At 41.8% G+C, this 14,957-nt stretch overlaps 4 protein-coding genes across 7 annotated transcripts; 1 reads left to right on the top strand and 3 right to left on the bottom strand.

Moving 5' to 3' along the window:
- The first annotated feature begins 518 nt into the window (after positions 1-518).
- Positions 519-2,417, top strand: LOC103993535 (uncharacterized). Its single transcript, XM_009413629.3, has 2 exons — positions 519-1,578; positions 1,664-2,417. The coding sequence occupies exons 1-2, from the start codon at positions 1,000-1,002 to the stop codon at positions 2,270-2,272; spliced, it is 1,188 nt and encodes a 395-aa protein (XP_009411904.2). The 5' UTR covers positions 519-999; the 3' UTR covers positions 2,273-2,417.
- A 750-nt stretch (positions 2,418-3,167) lies between these two features.
- Positions 3,168-7,342, bottom strand: LOC103993536 (uncharacterized). Of its 3 annotated transcripts, none has more exons than XM_065078398.1 (3): positions 5,362-7,342; positions 3,519-4,095; positions 3,168-3,428 (listed from the first exon to the last, which is right to left on the bottom strand). In XM_065078398.1, exon 2 carries the CDS (start codon positions 4,065-4,067, stop codon positions 3,528-3,530), a length of 540 nt encoding a protein of 179 aa, XP_064934470.1. In that variant the 5' UTR covers positions 4,068-4,095; positions 5,362-7,342; the 3' UTR covers positions 3,168-3,428; positions 3,519-3,527. The 3 variants fall into 3 exon arrangements, with proteins under 3 accessions (XP_064934470.1, XP_064934471.1, XP_064934469.1); XM_065078399.1 differs by having other exon boundaries at positions 3,527-4,095; XM_065078397.1 differs by having other exon boundaries at positions 3,168-4,095; positions 5,362-5,477; positions 5,679-7,342.
- Positions 7,343-7,482: 140 nt separating this feature from the next.
- Positions 7,483-8,248, bottom strand: LOC103993537 (small ribosomal subunit protein uS17c). The gene has a single exon (XM_009413632.3). It carries the CDS (start codon positions 8,179-8,181, stop codon positions 7,732-7,734), a length of 450 nt encoding a protein of 149 aa, XP_009411907.2. The 5' UTR covers positions 8,182-8,248; the 3' UTR covers positions 7,483-7,731.
- A 461-nt stretch (positions 8,249-8,709) lies between these two features.
- Positions 8,710-14,445, bottom strand: LOC103993538 (probable magnesium transporter NIPA6). 2 transcript variants are annotated; one of them, XM_009413633.3, is made up of 9 exons: positions 14,068-14,444; positions 13,913-13,969; positions 13,744-13,834; positions 13,480-13,640; positions 13,211-13,338; positions 12,992-13,129; positions 10,418-10,510; positions 10,211-10,328; positions 8,710-9,234 (listed from the first exon to the last, which is right to left on the bottom strand). In XM_009413633.3, exons 1-9 carry the CDS (start codon positions 14,240-14,242, stop codon positions 9,104-9,106), a joined length of 1,092 nt encoding a protein of 363 aa, XP_009411908.2. In that variant the 5' UTR covers positions 14,243-14,444; the 3' UTR covers positions 8,710-9,103. The 2 variants fall into 2 exon arrangements, with proteins under 2 accessions (XP_009411908.2, XP_064934466.1); XM_065078394.1 differs by lacking the exon at positions 10,418-10,510 and having other exon boundaries at positions 14,068-14,445.
- Positions 14,446-14,957: the final 512 nt, after the last annotated feature.

Below are 14,957 nucleotides of genomic sequence, written 5' to 3'. Positions count from 1 at the left end.
TCAATAAGATACTATAATCATGAATTAATCATTTATATCAATATGAGAAGTCTTTTAATATTTAGAATAATACACATCAATTCATATTTTCTGGATTGAACATGAATTGAATACACATCAATCCTTTAACTTATTCAATGAGAACAGATAACATTTAAGTCATAAATTTCTTCAACAACTTTCATTCATTATAGTCTTTTATGAATATTATCCCGTTAAAAATAAATTATGCAATTATAGTCTTTTATGAATATTATCCATTTTCTTTACCTCATATTAACTCTACTAACTCAAGTGTAATTTTATAAAGAGGCTTAAATATTAATATTGTCACATGAAACAAATCAATGACAACCTCAGTTTTATGAGTAAACATCCAAAAACAATTTATCAAGAAAATTTCTGGCTCTAAAGATTTTGTTTAAATTTTCAAGCTCTAAAAATCTATCATGAAATAAATCCGAGCACTCCTCTCTCTCTATATATATATTTTTCAAGATAACACGTGTAACACAGACAATTATCCTGCGTCAAACAATTAAGTCCTATGGGTAAGTTCCTGAAAGAGTAAGTCAAGGAAGAAGCATAATGGCACTGAAGTTACAGAGTGGTGGAAGAAAGGCCATGGATGGTGCATGGAATCCCATCATTCCCTTGCACAGCTCTGCTTTGTCCCATTTATTGATCTAAATCTTCTCTCTTCTCACTACCCACCATTCGTCTTCAAGCTGCTGAACATCACCATGAACAAGCAAAAGTTGTCACTAAGAGAGAGAGAGAGAGAGAGAGAGAGAGAGAGAGAGAGAGCGCATAGCACAGCACTTGAATTCAGAGGGCCCTCCTCCTTCCACCCTCTGTTCTTGGTCCCCAGCTTGGAGCTAAAGATTGTGCTGCCCCTCCCCCACTCCACCCACCCCAACATGAGGATGCAGCACCAAGAGGAGTTGAAAAGGCAGCCACCGATCTCACAACAGTAGGCAGTCCAGGAAGAGGAGAGCAATGAATGGAACTCATGAGGCTTGTGTTCCGAATTCCATGACCTCCTCCTCCTTTCTGCCACTAAACAACGCAACATGGCAGATTCCTCATCATCCTTTCTCCCCCCACAGCAGACATCCATCATTGTCCTCCAGCCATCCCTTTCAGGGCAGCAGGCCACCCCATTACCATCTCCTTAATTCCACCTCCCACAGCTCGCCTCCATCCACCACCGCCACCACCATGAGACCTTCTTCCGACGCCGTCCGCAGCTTCTTCTCCTTTCTCTCCTCCGGCCTCGATGAGCTCGACCGCTGCCTCGCGTCGAACGCCTTCATGTCTCTCCATGTCCTGCAGCGAGCCGTCGCCCTCCTCCGATCCCTTAACTCCCAGCTCGTCAGCCTGGTGCAGAAGCTCCGCCTGCCCCCCGGCGAGAGATGGCTCGATGAGTACATGGACGAAAGTTCCCTCCTTTGGGATGTCTGCCATGTGATCAAGCTCGGCATCTCAGGCATGGAGAGTTACAACTCCCATGGAGCTCACGTGGTCTCTTCCCTGGAAGAGTGGCGCCGGAATCCCAATCCCCACCTCACCCTACAGGTCCTAATTGGTTTTCTGGCCTTCGCTCTTTCTTTTCTCCTCCTTCGCTCAAAGTCCCAACTTTTACGTGATTTCCTTTGTTAAGGTGACGAGGGCGATCTCCGTTTGCCGGAGAGAAGCTGTGCGACTGGAAGAGGAGAACAGGGTGCTGGTGGAGACAAAAACCAATCCAGCTTCGCTCCGGTTCGACGACGAGAGAGTGCTCACGGATTCCAGGCTCAACGGATTCAATGGCTTCAGAGGAGTGCTTTACGCGCTGAGGAACGCGAGCTCGCTCCTCTTGCAGATCCTGCTGTGGGGATCAGTCTACTGCAGTCCCGAGCAGGGCGTCTTCCACGGCCCAGCGTGCTCCAGCTCAGCGTACGCGGTCTCAGTGGCACGGCTGCGACAGAGGCTGCACGGCGAGGTGGAGGGACTCGGCGGCCGACCAGGAATCCTCATGCACGAGTTCCGGGCGGCGAGGTCGTCGGCCGAAGAACTGCGAGAAGAGATGGAGAAGGGTGAGACTGAGGGACGCGAGCCGGAGGGCACTGCAGGGAGAGGGAGTGGTCTCAGGGAGAAGGTGGAGCGATTGAAGGGATGGCTGGCGACGCTGAGGTCCGGGACCGAGAACCTTGTGGCGCAACTGGATGACCTGTTTGATGAGATTGTGGAGGGCAGGAAGAAGCTACTGGAGATCTGCAGCCACCATTAAAGCTCAAAAGCAGGCAGAAGTAGAACCAGAGAGAGGAAAGAAGACGACTTTGGCTGATAGTCTTCTTCTAGCTATTGATTCATGAAAGAGAATTACTAGTCCTCCATGGAAACAGAACAAGATCAAGTATATTGGAATTTGTAGACATCTTATCTTACTTTTGCTTTGCAATTTAGTTTCTTTGCCACTACTGTAGATTCCATGGGAGGAAGAGGAAGACGAAGAGGAAGGGAAAGGTGGGGCTGGAGACTGGATGTGCTCACGGTTAGAGAGAGAAGCGAGTAGACAGGAAGACACGAGGACTGTACCGGTGGAATCGCGTTGTCTGATGATGAGGTTGATGCGCCAACAGATTGCAGTTGCCACGGGAAAGCCGTCTGCAGCGGCAGGCAAAATCTCTACTGTTTCTGCATTACTCGAGTGTTGCTGCCAAGTATTACCTACAGCAGCAGTAATTTGCAGATACAGTAAATTACATATTTACATTGGGTTTGAATCCAAGAATTCAACTAAATTATCGAGTTCGAATTGAGACATGATAGAAATTTTAGGTTATTTATGTATGAGCACATGTCTTCCTCACCATCATTGTTATGGATGGAGACCCAAGCTTTTGTAAAGTTGCAGCAGTAGCGGCTTGGCCACTGGGGCATTCCCACAAACACATGTCGCGCTGCCTCCGTCACCCTCTTGTTTGCTTGTCTTTTCCACTCGGACGTCCGCCATGCATACCTTTACCACTTCTTACCGCGGTGAGAGCAGTCGAATTCTCGGAACCCGGTTTGGATTGTAATCATGACTACCTGGAGATGTAGAAGGCGCACACGAGCGTCACAACTGGAGTAGAGAGGCTGAAGAGTCTGCAATCAGAGAAGCAGACCGAACCAGAGGGACAGAAGGCTAATCCGAGAAGAATGTTAGTAGCAGTATAGTTTACATAACACCAGCAGTATTGACAAAGCAAAAGACGATCGAAGAATTTTATTAGGCACAAAAAGGAAGCAATGCACGAGAGCTCTACGACACCATCTCGATTGACTCCTTAGACCAGGAACAACAGCACATCAGCCATCATCGTGTATCCGGTGACGTTGATCTCAACTCAACTGTGCTCTGTCCCAATCAAAAGGGCCATGACCATCAGATTCTTTGAAAGCTGTGGGATGATGGTAGGGACAGTGATCAAATGAACAAACACATGGCGTGCAATTATTCTTTTGGTTATATGGTAGAACATGTCACGCACGCCGAAACCTTATCTTTGGACCGGGCAGTGGTTCGACGGCCCGGACCGGGGAACGCGGACGGCCGAGTCGGCGACCGCGCATGTCGCCTTGCACGAGGCGTAGAGGCCGAAGAGCCCGAGGCGGTCGGAGACGGACCACGCCGCCGCTGGCCCTCTCCGGCGCCGCTCGACGACCGAACCACCGCCCCTCGCGAGGAGCTCCTCGATGGCGGGGCCTGCCGGGTCCTTGGCGCACTCGGTGAGCGCCGTCGCGAAGGGGTCAGCGGCGGAGGTGGCGACGGGTCGCTTCTTGCGCGAGTTGCCGGCGGGGGCGGATCTGAGAGAGGGAGGGAGGGGGAGGAGGGGCCCTGTCGGGCGGGAGGTGAGGGGGCCGGAGGTCTTGGGGATGCCCGGCCGGTGCTCCCACGAGAAGGGGACTGCGGAGGAGGAGGGGCGGGACGGCGATGCCCGCTCGTCAATGCGAATGGGTCTGCTCTTCCGTGGCAGCGGCCGACCGTACCGCGGAGATCCGGCGTCTAGGTCCTTGCTGGTGGTGGACGGTGACCACATCTCCGCTAAAGCCTCAGAGAGACAGTACCTGCGGAGGAAAAGGGCCGTGGTTTTATAGCGACGAGAGCGCGAGGTGAAGAGGGTAAATTGTTGCGGTGTTCCTCCAAGTGTGTTGAACTTATCGTGGTCCGTGCATGGCGGTCGTCCGATTTCACTAATCCTGCACGAATCATGAAGCGACCGCTCCCGACCCACACCATGTAACGTAGTCAAACATATTAAACGACTTCAAATAAATCCTAGCTTAAGACCATATATATTTACATAAATATATATATACATGGCCTCAAGGATTATAATGCCTACACTTAGCCTATGAAGAAACAACATTATTATTTATATATATAAAAGCTTTACATTATGTATATATAATATAAATAATATTATTTATTTCAGCTACTGAAAGCCGCCGGGACCATTAACCTATTATTTATCATCCTGGTCAACTCTTTGTTGCAGGTGTGTATGTATATGTATCTCTTCTTGATGTAGAAATTGGTAAGATATATGATTGTAATGTAGGATGGGAGAAATAATAGTTGGTGAATGGAGGTGTTCATCAAGCAACATGTCCAAAGGTCATTGAAAAGGGAGTGATATTGTGATGACAAGCTTTATCTGAAAGTGACTCTCTCACTGTTCTAAACATGTGTATTGGAAGAACAGTCATACTCTTTGCATCTCATGGCCAATGTGTTCAGACAAAGTTCTCTGCTTACAGGAAATCAAAGGACAATTGTAGATTAATTACTTTGACCGAGGTTGGTCCAATTTCATGTATGTAGGGGTGAGCAAAAAGACCATATTTGCATCTATGTTTGACTAATGGATATGATTTAAGATATGAATATTAGATCTGAATATAAAATGAGTACAAGTGAGAATATTACATGAATCAGACACAAGACTGATAAATAAACAACACATTATGGCAATTATATTGATATATCATATATGAAAAAGCTAATCAAGTGGCATGTTACTTTATACTAACACAAGTGAAGAAATAAGACTAAAAGGATGGGTTTCAACACAGCATTCTATTCAAAAGCTAGAGCAGTAGAAACACCTTCATGATAACAAGTCTAAACTTGCTGCTTCAGTATGAATCTTGATAGAAACAAAAACACACACATTTGCAGTGTAAAATATTCAGAGCAGACAGAATAAACAACCACCATTAAGTTCCAAGACAGTCCTTGTTAAGGATATCTCATGCAAGAAAAGACAATGAAGTTAAAGGCTACCATGAAAACAACAGTCAACACATTGAACTTGTTGGAGACAATTTTACCTTGATGAAGCCAAGTCACATATGCAGTAGCCATGCAGGTGAATCCAGACGTCAAGCTCTTCCCACCAAAGCCCATCTCAGCTGCTGTGGAGTTTCCTTGTCAAGAAGTTGGTTCACTGAATGTTCAGAGAAGAAAAAGAAGAAGTTGATGTAATGAATTAGGACTAGAAACCCAGGGGCCAACAATTATTGTGGAATCTATGGAACAACTAATAAAGCTCATCCCTGTGTTTGTGTGGCCTATAAATTTCATTCAAGTCTATATAAAAAGGAGCAATTATTAATGGAATCTATAATTCAACTAATAAAGTACATACCTGTATCTGTGTGACATATATATCTAATTCAAGCCTCCTTTGTAATTTGCAACTTGGGTGATTCCTGTCGGAATCATAAAAGCAGTGGTTTCACATATTAACAGGAGCCTTGTGCAAGCAGTTCAGTGTTGAAACAAAGGGATATCAACTGTACCTGTCTCTTTCATTTACTGTCAAAATGAACATGCATGTTTTTTTATTCAACTAGTAAAAGAAGAATTACTGTTCTTAAAAAAAAAAAGAGAAACACTGATTCTGAAATTATAAAGATATGAGATTGTCCCTGAAATTTTCTGGGAGCAATTTTTACAAGTTACAAGTTCATATCTAGGTCTTAATTTCCTTGCCAATGTCGATTTAGGAAGAAAGCTGCGTGAGAGCTCCAGTCCATCAAGTCAAACAGGAGTCCTTGCCATGTGGTTCTTCTTTGTAAGGCTGGGGACTAGAAAATCTATTGAGAATCACATCCAACCCAGGTTGACAAGATCACAGGCTTATATGCTGCAGCAATTTATTTCCATAGAATCTTTCAATATATGGGGATCATTCGCAGTTTAAGTAAATTGTTTCTTTGCAAGAAATGTAAAGGACAACCTTTACAGCTTAATTTATATAATGCTCTTGGCATGGATAGATTTAGTGCTCTCTTTTCCAGGTCCCATGGATAGGAATGCATGTAAGACTAATTTGTATTCAACGAAATATAGTTCCATAAGAGCTGAAGATACATTTCATACATTAAACCGAAGGGAAATATAGTTGTCCCAATAAATCGTGTACCTACTGCTCACAATAATAGAGGACAATTTATAAATCATGAGGGGGAAAGATTCAATATTGGACAACATGAACTTTGAAAACTACAATTTAACTAACCTGTCCTCATTCATGAAGTTAGTGCATTAAGGCCACAAATTTTGCCAGAGCAGTAATACCATTAGATTTTCCAACTAAAAATATGGCTTTCAAACCAAGGAAACCAATAGCAAGAGCTGAGATTAACTCCAGGGCTGAATAGCATCATGCCATACAAATTCACATAACTGCCTAGATATGTAAACAGTCAAGGCCTCCATAGACACACACTCAAGAGAATGAAAGATTTTGACCTGATAGAGGAGTATAATTGATATCAAAAGGTGATATATAACAAGAATCTGAACACCATATAAGTCTTCAGTTGGTGTTCCAGAGAACTAGCCAAACTTGGATGACTAAATGCCCAGTTACTAACTAGCTACTGGAAACAACAAGTTCCAGTTTATTTATTGTTCAAAGCCTCTCTCAGTGCCATTTTCCACAAACAAATATGAACATCTAAAAACATAACAAGCGTTAATACTGGAAACAACAAGTTCCAGTTTATTTATTGTTCAAAGCCTCTCTCAGTGCCATTTTCCACAAACAAATATGAACATCTAAAAACATAACAAGAGTTAGCTAAAAGTCCAACTGCAACCAGACTACAACAGCAGGATTAGAGTCCATAGCTTTTTGTCAATTTAACATCAACCACACACACCACTGCCTGCATTTCCTTGATTCACAGCACTTGTATTCAAAGGAAATCAATAAGGCCTTTGCCTAATGGTTGGTTCATCTCTTCATCTTGAAGAGGTTCTACGAGAGGAAATGCCCAATCTATCAGAAATACCATCTCTGATAGCACAAAGATAACTCACTTGGGTTAGCATACATCAGATATCATCACCAAGAGCTCAAAGCAGCATAACATCGAACAGATAGAAGACTCGTACGAAAGGTATCGTAGAACACGCTAAAAAACACAACACAAATCGCAAGGTAGCCAACTGAAGTCTTCAAGTCTTGAAAGAAGGCGGAAATTACAGTAACATCAAATAAATAATGGAGCAGCGCAGAAATTAAGTCTAAAAGGCACCAAAATATTCTAGTGAAAGTTTAAACTCGGAGACAACGAAGGATAGCAAACAGTAGATCGAAGCATAAGGGTCCATCAAAGCATGAATTTTAGTTCATCCACCAAGCGCTTTCACCAATAATAATAAGAAGAAGAAGCAAGAGTCCTTCCCCGCTAGCCCTGCTCCGCGGACTGGAGGGGGAGGCCGAGGCCGACGCCCCTGGTCGAATCGCGGGGAGGCACCGGAATGGCGATGAAGGTCTTCGCCTTGCTGATGGGGCGGGACTTCTCGAGCTGGACGTAGTCACCGACCTTGAACTGGTTGTCGGGGTCGTGGGCCTGGTACTTCTTCTTCTTGCGCACGCGGCGCTTGTACTTGGGGTGGGGGGCGAGGCGGACCACCTCCACCGACACCGTCTTGTCGCTGGAGGCGCACACCACGAGGCCCTGCGTGACCTTCATGGCCCTGACGGTGAGGACCGAAGGCGGGGACGGCGCCGGCGAAGAGGAGAAAGGTGGGATCTTGGGAAGAGAGGGTATCGGGAGGGAGCCATGGAGGAATTGAGAGGGGTGGTGAGGCTTGAGGATAGAGGAGAGTTGGACGAAAGAAGAGGTGAGCGACATGGCCAAAGAGACGAGGAGAAGAGGCGAGAACTGCTGCTGCTGCTGCTGCTGCTAGTTATCTTCGGTTTGATTTAAGCGAAATCTAGTTTGGGTTTCATTTTATTTCATTTGATGTATTGGATAAGGTATTTTTCTTGTGGTTCAAATTGATCCCCTCTCTTCTTGCTGGTTGTGCTAAACCTTTTCTAGTGTTGGCTGCGCTAAAATCCTTTTCAAGTGATTAGATACTCATCAAATATATTTTTGAATATCTCAAAGTTAATGAAGATCTTAATAATATATCATAAAGTGATTAGATACTCTGAATAATAATATCCTTGTCGCCTCAGGTGACAGTTTACCACAGATGACCGTGGCAAAGTGCCCTAAGGTAACATACATTCGATGAGAATAAGAACATTCAAAGAAAGAACCTTTTGGATGAATAAATGAACTAGATTTAAAATTCTTTTTTACAAAGAATAAATAACGAAAACGAAATTCAAATCTATCTATACCATCAAAATCTTTACCACCAAACTGACTAGATTTAAAAAACTCCGTTAAGCATTGAAGTAAAGAAACATGAACTGTACATTAAATTACACCAAAAGGGCTCCTCACAATTCACCTTTCTTACAGTAAAACCAGGGTTAAAGTCCACAATCTATATAACCCAGTCATTAGCAACTAAATGAAAAAACCAGGACTTACATGGCTTCTACTTATCGGCAACATGAGACTCGAACAAAAATAATAGAACGTAGAACTAGAACAATGGAGCATGGAAGCATCATCCAGATGACTGCATGAAATGGCAAGCAGTAATCAGAGGACATTAACAATCTGGGCTACTGTATAATCTACAAAACTCTATTCCATCTTCAGCCATCGTTTAATTAAGTCGTGTTTTCTGGCATCACGTAATTGAAGGAAATACTCTCTATGTGAAATGATCTTGGCGCACTACAGCAACAAATTCCCCAGACAACAAATCATCATCCTTCAGCTTTCCCAGCTCACCATTTCCTTGGATGTGCCAAAATATTTTAGGAGAGAGTGGTGTATACAAATCTGCAAGGTTGCATAAGAAACATATGTATGATGACAATGATATAAAAAAAACAATGAACTGTAGGTAAGACTGTAGAAAATTCCTTTATAGCAACCAACTGGTAAACAAATAAGCTCATATAACAAGAAGATGATTAAAGCTTAATGTTTCTCTTTATGCAGGGAAAATGATCATGACCGATTATATTGGAGGAGCTACAATTGTGGTCCTTGCATAAGGAATTCCATAGTTCTAATGCTCCAAGATGGCATCGGTAAAGTCACAGCATAGGAATTATGAGTATATCAGAAAAAATGAGATAAGTATACATGACTTGAATCATATGAAAGATGCAAATGAAGAAAAGAAACAGAAGTAGATGTCAGACAGGCCACTTCCACTATCACAATGCTTAACTTAGTGTATCAATTGTTATGCAGAGATAATCTGGCAAAAGATTTAGAATATCCACATGTTTGAAAAATCCTAATTATTGTAATTCAATAAACACCTTGAAAACTGTCATATATCACTGTAGTATGAATATACAAATACCAAAATGAGACCAAAGCCCCACATACCTTTCATGTGTTTATATATATATAAATAAATGTATATATATATATATATATATATATATATATGTATGTATGTATATATGTATATATGTGTGTATATATGTATATATGTGTGTATATATGTATATGTATGTGTATATGTATGTATGTATATATATATATATATATTGAAATTCTGTACAAGTAACAATCCTACAACTGTTCACAGGTAAATAATCATCTCAGTGAGAGAATTGGTGAAAAGGGGAATAATGTAAAAGCATCTATAATATAGACAAGGACATGTAATCTTGACTTTCAATAAGAATAAACACTATATCTTATACTGAAAACCAAGAGGTCTTTTAAGGTAAATGAAGAGAAAGAATGTTATACAGGCCAAAATCGCATTTTCATTATCTAGGTGGCTTCAATTTACCTGAAGAGGAAGTTTGATCTGATTCTCTTGTAGAATGTAACACTGTGGTCCCGGAAATTACTGTAATGAGCCCACAAATCTCTGATGCAATATTACTTGCACTCTGGCCAGACCAATCCTGCAAATGCGCAAAAAAGTTAGCTGTAGATGAGCCTCATTGAGAAAAAAAAAAAAGTGATAATACTTTGTCAATGACATGTTCGGTACCTTGAACATAATGGCACTTGCTAATATTGTAAGAATTGTGAACATGGCATAGTAGACAGGAGAAACGACTGCAGTATTGAAAGTATCTAATGCCTGAAGAGAACAGAAAGATTAATTAAAATAAGAATTTTCAAGGTCTTGAATTAATTTTAGAAGAGAAACTGTGTCAGATGACAATATAATTAAATTCTTTTGGTTAGCTCTTCAGTTCACATGAATACTAGTAAACTGTCATAAGCTAATTCACAGATAGAAAAATAAATATAACTTTAATAGCAAACTGACAAACATCCTGATCATGAAACATGATATAAAACAATATCCAATTTGAAATAAACAGATAATGCTACTGGCACTTACATTAATCATAAAATCAAACACAGAAAGGAAACTCTTTTCATGTTTTATATCACAAAATCAAATACAGAAAGCAAACCTTTTTTCTTATTTTAGATCATGCTTTTCTAATTCTTAAAAGTATGACTCTCTGATACAAGCATCACCCAAATGCCACCTTACCGGGGAAAAAGAGTCATTAACCAAAATTTTCCCTGGATAGCAAAATCTGGGCCCGTTGCAACTCTTTCCAGAAGCCAAAGTGTAAGTCCCTTCCATGTTGCACATCCTCCCTAAGTAAATGAGTAGCAGATGGGACCCTCTACTAAGGCTCGGCCCAGACTTGGAAAGCATCAGGCACTTCCATAAACTATAGGAGAAGGTACGTGTTGACAAAAAAATTTAGTAGATTTTCATGTACTTTCAGCAGAGTAATAATTTATCTTATTCTAGGATCTAAAAGTAGATTTGAGATAGGAACTTTTGGACACACTAAAGAGCCCTATGACAAAGATTTAAGCTATGCCTGAACATTATTTCATTATCCCCTTCTTTTTCCACTAATTAAGTTAGATTAATTTAGTTTATTTGATCTTAGGAGCTTTTTTCTCTATCTGGAATAAGGCAAGCGCTTATTAGAGGCGTTATATAACAGTTACCCTAATGTAGTAAGGAATAAGAATTGTGAGCCTCTTTTGGACACCACTTGGCTATTCTCTTCAGAATTTAGTGATAAGTTATTTTTTCTTTCAATTCTATATAGAAGACCTCTTCTCTTAAATTCAAGAAGCACCAGTTAAAGGGTATCATGCCTACATTGTGCTAAGACCAAACTGATATATTAAATGCCTATATTCTTGATAAAATTGCTTCCAAGTGCACATCTCACAAACCTTAACCTGATTAGTTCATGACTAATTAGTATAACCAAGGTTTGTAATATCACCATCAGTTTCATAATCAATCATGAGATTTGGAATAGAAATTAAGCTGGATTGACCAAATTGAACCAGATCATCAGATCATCTTATCCAACTTTTTTTCCAAAAAATAATCGGAGATTGATCAGAACCAGCCAGGGTCATCTGCTAGAGATTGGCTCCTACTCAGCATCCACATCCAACCAAGATCAGCTCCCAACCACAATCCAATGAGATCGACTTCAACAAAATATGATATGTCAGAACCAGTTAGAAGCAGCCAGAACTAGCTGGAGGCCAGAGGAACTGGCTGGAAACTCATCAGAACTGTGAAGTAAGCTGAAATTAAGTAGACATGAACAAACTTGGATAAATCCACGTGGCTGCATCTGAGTCCGACTGATTCCCTAACGTTACAAACGTTTCATTGCTGGCTTTTAATGATCATAACCTGGATCTAACATTCTAAGTCAGCTGACAATTGCTAGAAGAGCCAAAGAAAATATCAATAACCACAACATTCTTAGGCCAAATCTGCAGAAAATGATTCTGAAGCACAATTTTAGACTTATAAATATAATTGAACACCGATCTTCATGTTTCTGGAGACAAACCCCACTTTTTTATTTATGTGTATCTTAGATCAGCTAAGTTGTATTCGGGAAATGTAGCAATTTCATGGGATTTCCACGGAGAAATGCTGGCAAACACAAAAAAAGCTAAATTTATATAAAAAAATACTTCTACAATTGTGCCTAAAAGATGATATTTTCTATGTTAGCTACACTGCTTTATTACAAATACAATAGAAAACTACCCTAATGAAATAAAATATCTCAAGTGGCCATATGCATGAAAGACTCATGTAATAGATCAAAGATGCAATTATAGATCAAGCATAGTGTATTGAGAAGTTCAACAAAAAAAGTTTACACACAGTAGAAGACAACTAGAAATTTCTAACAGGAGGAAAAGATAGAAATGTACCTTGATCACACACTAGTATGATCTACTTCATTGGAAAACACCAAACAAGTTCAAAAAACATAGCAACTGAGATCCAATATATTTTATAACATGAACTAAACAAAACTCATACTATACAAGTGCATATACATAAACTAAACTAAACTAAACTAAAGCTATATACATACATATAGAGTAAAAGAGATATACTAAAAGAAAGAAGGATTCAGGAAGTTGTGAATATTGCAGGAAAGCAAAGCTGTAACATCTCAACGGGATATGCATAAACTAGCAGCACCATAAGACACATGTGAAACTGCACGCAAGTGCAAGTTATGCATCAGGCACCAACCTTGTTTAAGTAATTCAACTGAATTATGATGCAGGAGACTGCCACCATTGCAAATACCCATGTTTGGAAGTAACCAGCTTGGTTGACGCCTTCCAACGTAAGCTTGATTGCAATTCCTATGGCCTTGATACTCATGACCTGCACAACTTACAAAATATTAAGATGACGAATGCAGAGAATCAAGGGAAGCCAAACACACTATTATTATAGCACCATTACCGTCAAAGATCCAATTGCAGAGCATATGCCCAAGTACACCATTATGTTTGTCTGCCCATAACGTGGAGAACAATGCAACATAAGCACCAGAGATACTGCAACTGCCGATGCCGTATACAAAAGAAAGGCTGAAGAAAGAATAATACGCAAAAAGCTAACATCAGCACCAAGATGATCAACTAAGTAGATTGATTGAACAAAAAGTAATGCATGAGAATGAATAGGCCTCAAGAAATCGATTAGATCAAGAATTAGGCATCGTAGAATACCTGGCTGCGTCGCTAAATCCCAGATCTGCTCAACAGAGCTCGGCGTCCTCTCCTCTGGGGCATGGAGCACGATGACTGTTGAACCCACAATGCAAAGCACACAGCCCAAAACACCCATTCTCTGCAATTTCTCCTTTAGGATGAAATGGGCCAAAACGGCACTGCAGCCACCATTTTTCCGCGTAAAAACCAATAAAAAATAATTTTTAGCCATTAATCGAAATCTGCATTCCCCAAAACTCTTTTAGATTTCGCGCTTCTTACCTAACGATGATGCTCAAAGCACCCAGAGGCGTCACCATAACAGCTGGGGCAAAGATGTAGGCCACAAAATTTGCAATCTCACCGATAATCACTGCAAAACTTTCAACTTCCCTCAAGGATTCTAACCATAAAAGAAAGAGGCGACGGAATCGAACGAGAAGGGGCTTACTTGTGACCATTCCGATCCACCAGAGAGGCTCCAGTAAGTATCCGTACCCGCCTATGCCTTAAAGAACCAAACCATGGAAGTTCTATTATTTCAGCACGTTCGGGATTAGGGCTAAAGATAAGGAGGGGGAGGGGGGGGGGGAAGGGGTTACGTACCGGCGCGGGAGCCGGAGGCGCCGGCGCGCTTGAGGCCCTTCTTCTTGATGATGAAGCTAGCGCCGATGAAGGCGCTGGAGGCGACGGCGAGCAGGAAGCCCTTGAGGTTGTCAGCGAAGAAGTGCGCAGACCCCGCCGCGGGCGGCGGCCCAGAGTTGATCGGAACTTTGTCCATAGGTCGGACGGCGTCCTCCGGCCGCTCATCTACCAGTCCGCGGGCCTCATTCGAAGGCCTCGGCGCAACGCGAGAGAGGGAGAGAGAAGATGAGGAGACGAAGAAAAGGGGCAAAAACAAAAATATAAGAAAATAAGCTTTGACTACAAATCGGACAGGAAGAGAGAGAGAGAGGGAGAGAGCGAGACGTGCGGAGGGAGAGAGAGAGAGAGAGAGAGGGGCGGGCGTTAAAATATATCATATTCTCAGAAATAGCATGAGAACAGTAAAAATAACAAAAAAAGAATTATAATTTAATGTGGGTTGGCGGGGAATTGACGCTCAGATGGCCAATTCACACGAGCCACGGCCATCCAGGGTGTCGTCAACTTCGAAATTAAAATTATGGATCGAGGTATAATAATCCCCAGATTCGGATCCGACACCAAATCTATAAACCTTATCGGAGCATGGATCCGGGATTTCTGTACCCGACCCGAAAACATTTTCCGGTACCAGAGCCAAATGTGGGAAACAATACCCAAAAGTACGGGTGGTGTTTTGACCAGGTTTCGGGTCGTTGGCTCCATTGGCAACAACAATGTCCAATGTGGAGATCTATAAACCGTCCACTTGTCCTCGACGAGTATTTCGTTTCTCCTCTTTCTCGGCGGTTCTTACCGTGGCATTGGTCATCCTTGCTAGATCTAAATCGCTCGCCAATGTAAATATATGT

Source organism: Musa acuminata, chromosome BXJ1-8 (assembly GCF_036884655.1).
Source record: "Musa acuminata AAA Group cultivar baxijiao chromosome BXJ1-8, Cavendish_Baxijiao_AAA, whole genome shotgun sequence".
NCBI classification, from domain to species: Eukaryota; Viridiplantae; Streptophyta; class Magnoliopsida; order Zingiberales; family Musaceae; genus Musa; species Musa acuminata.
This window is presented reverse-complemented; position numbering and strand designations above follow the sequence as displayed.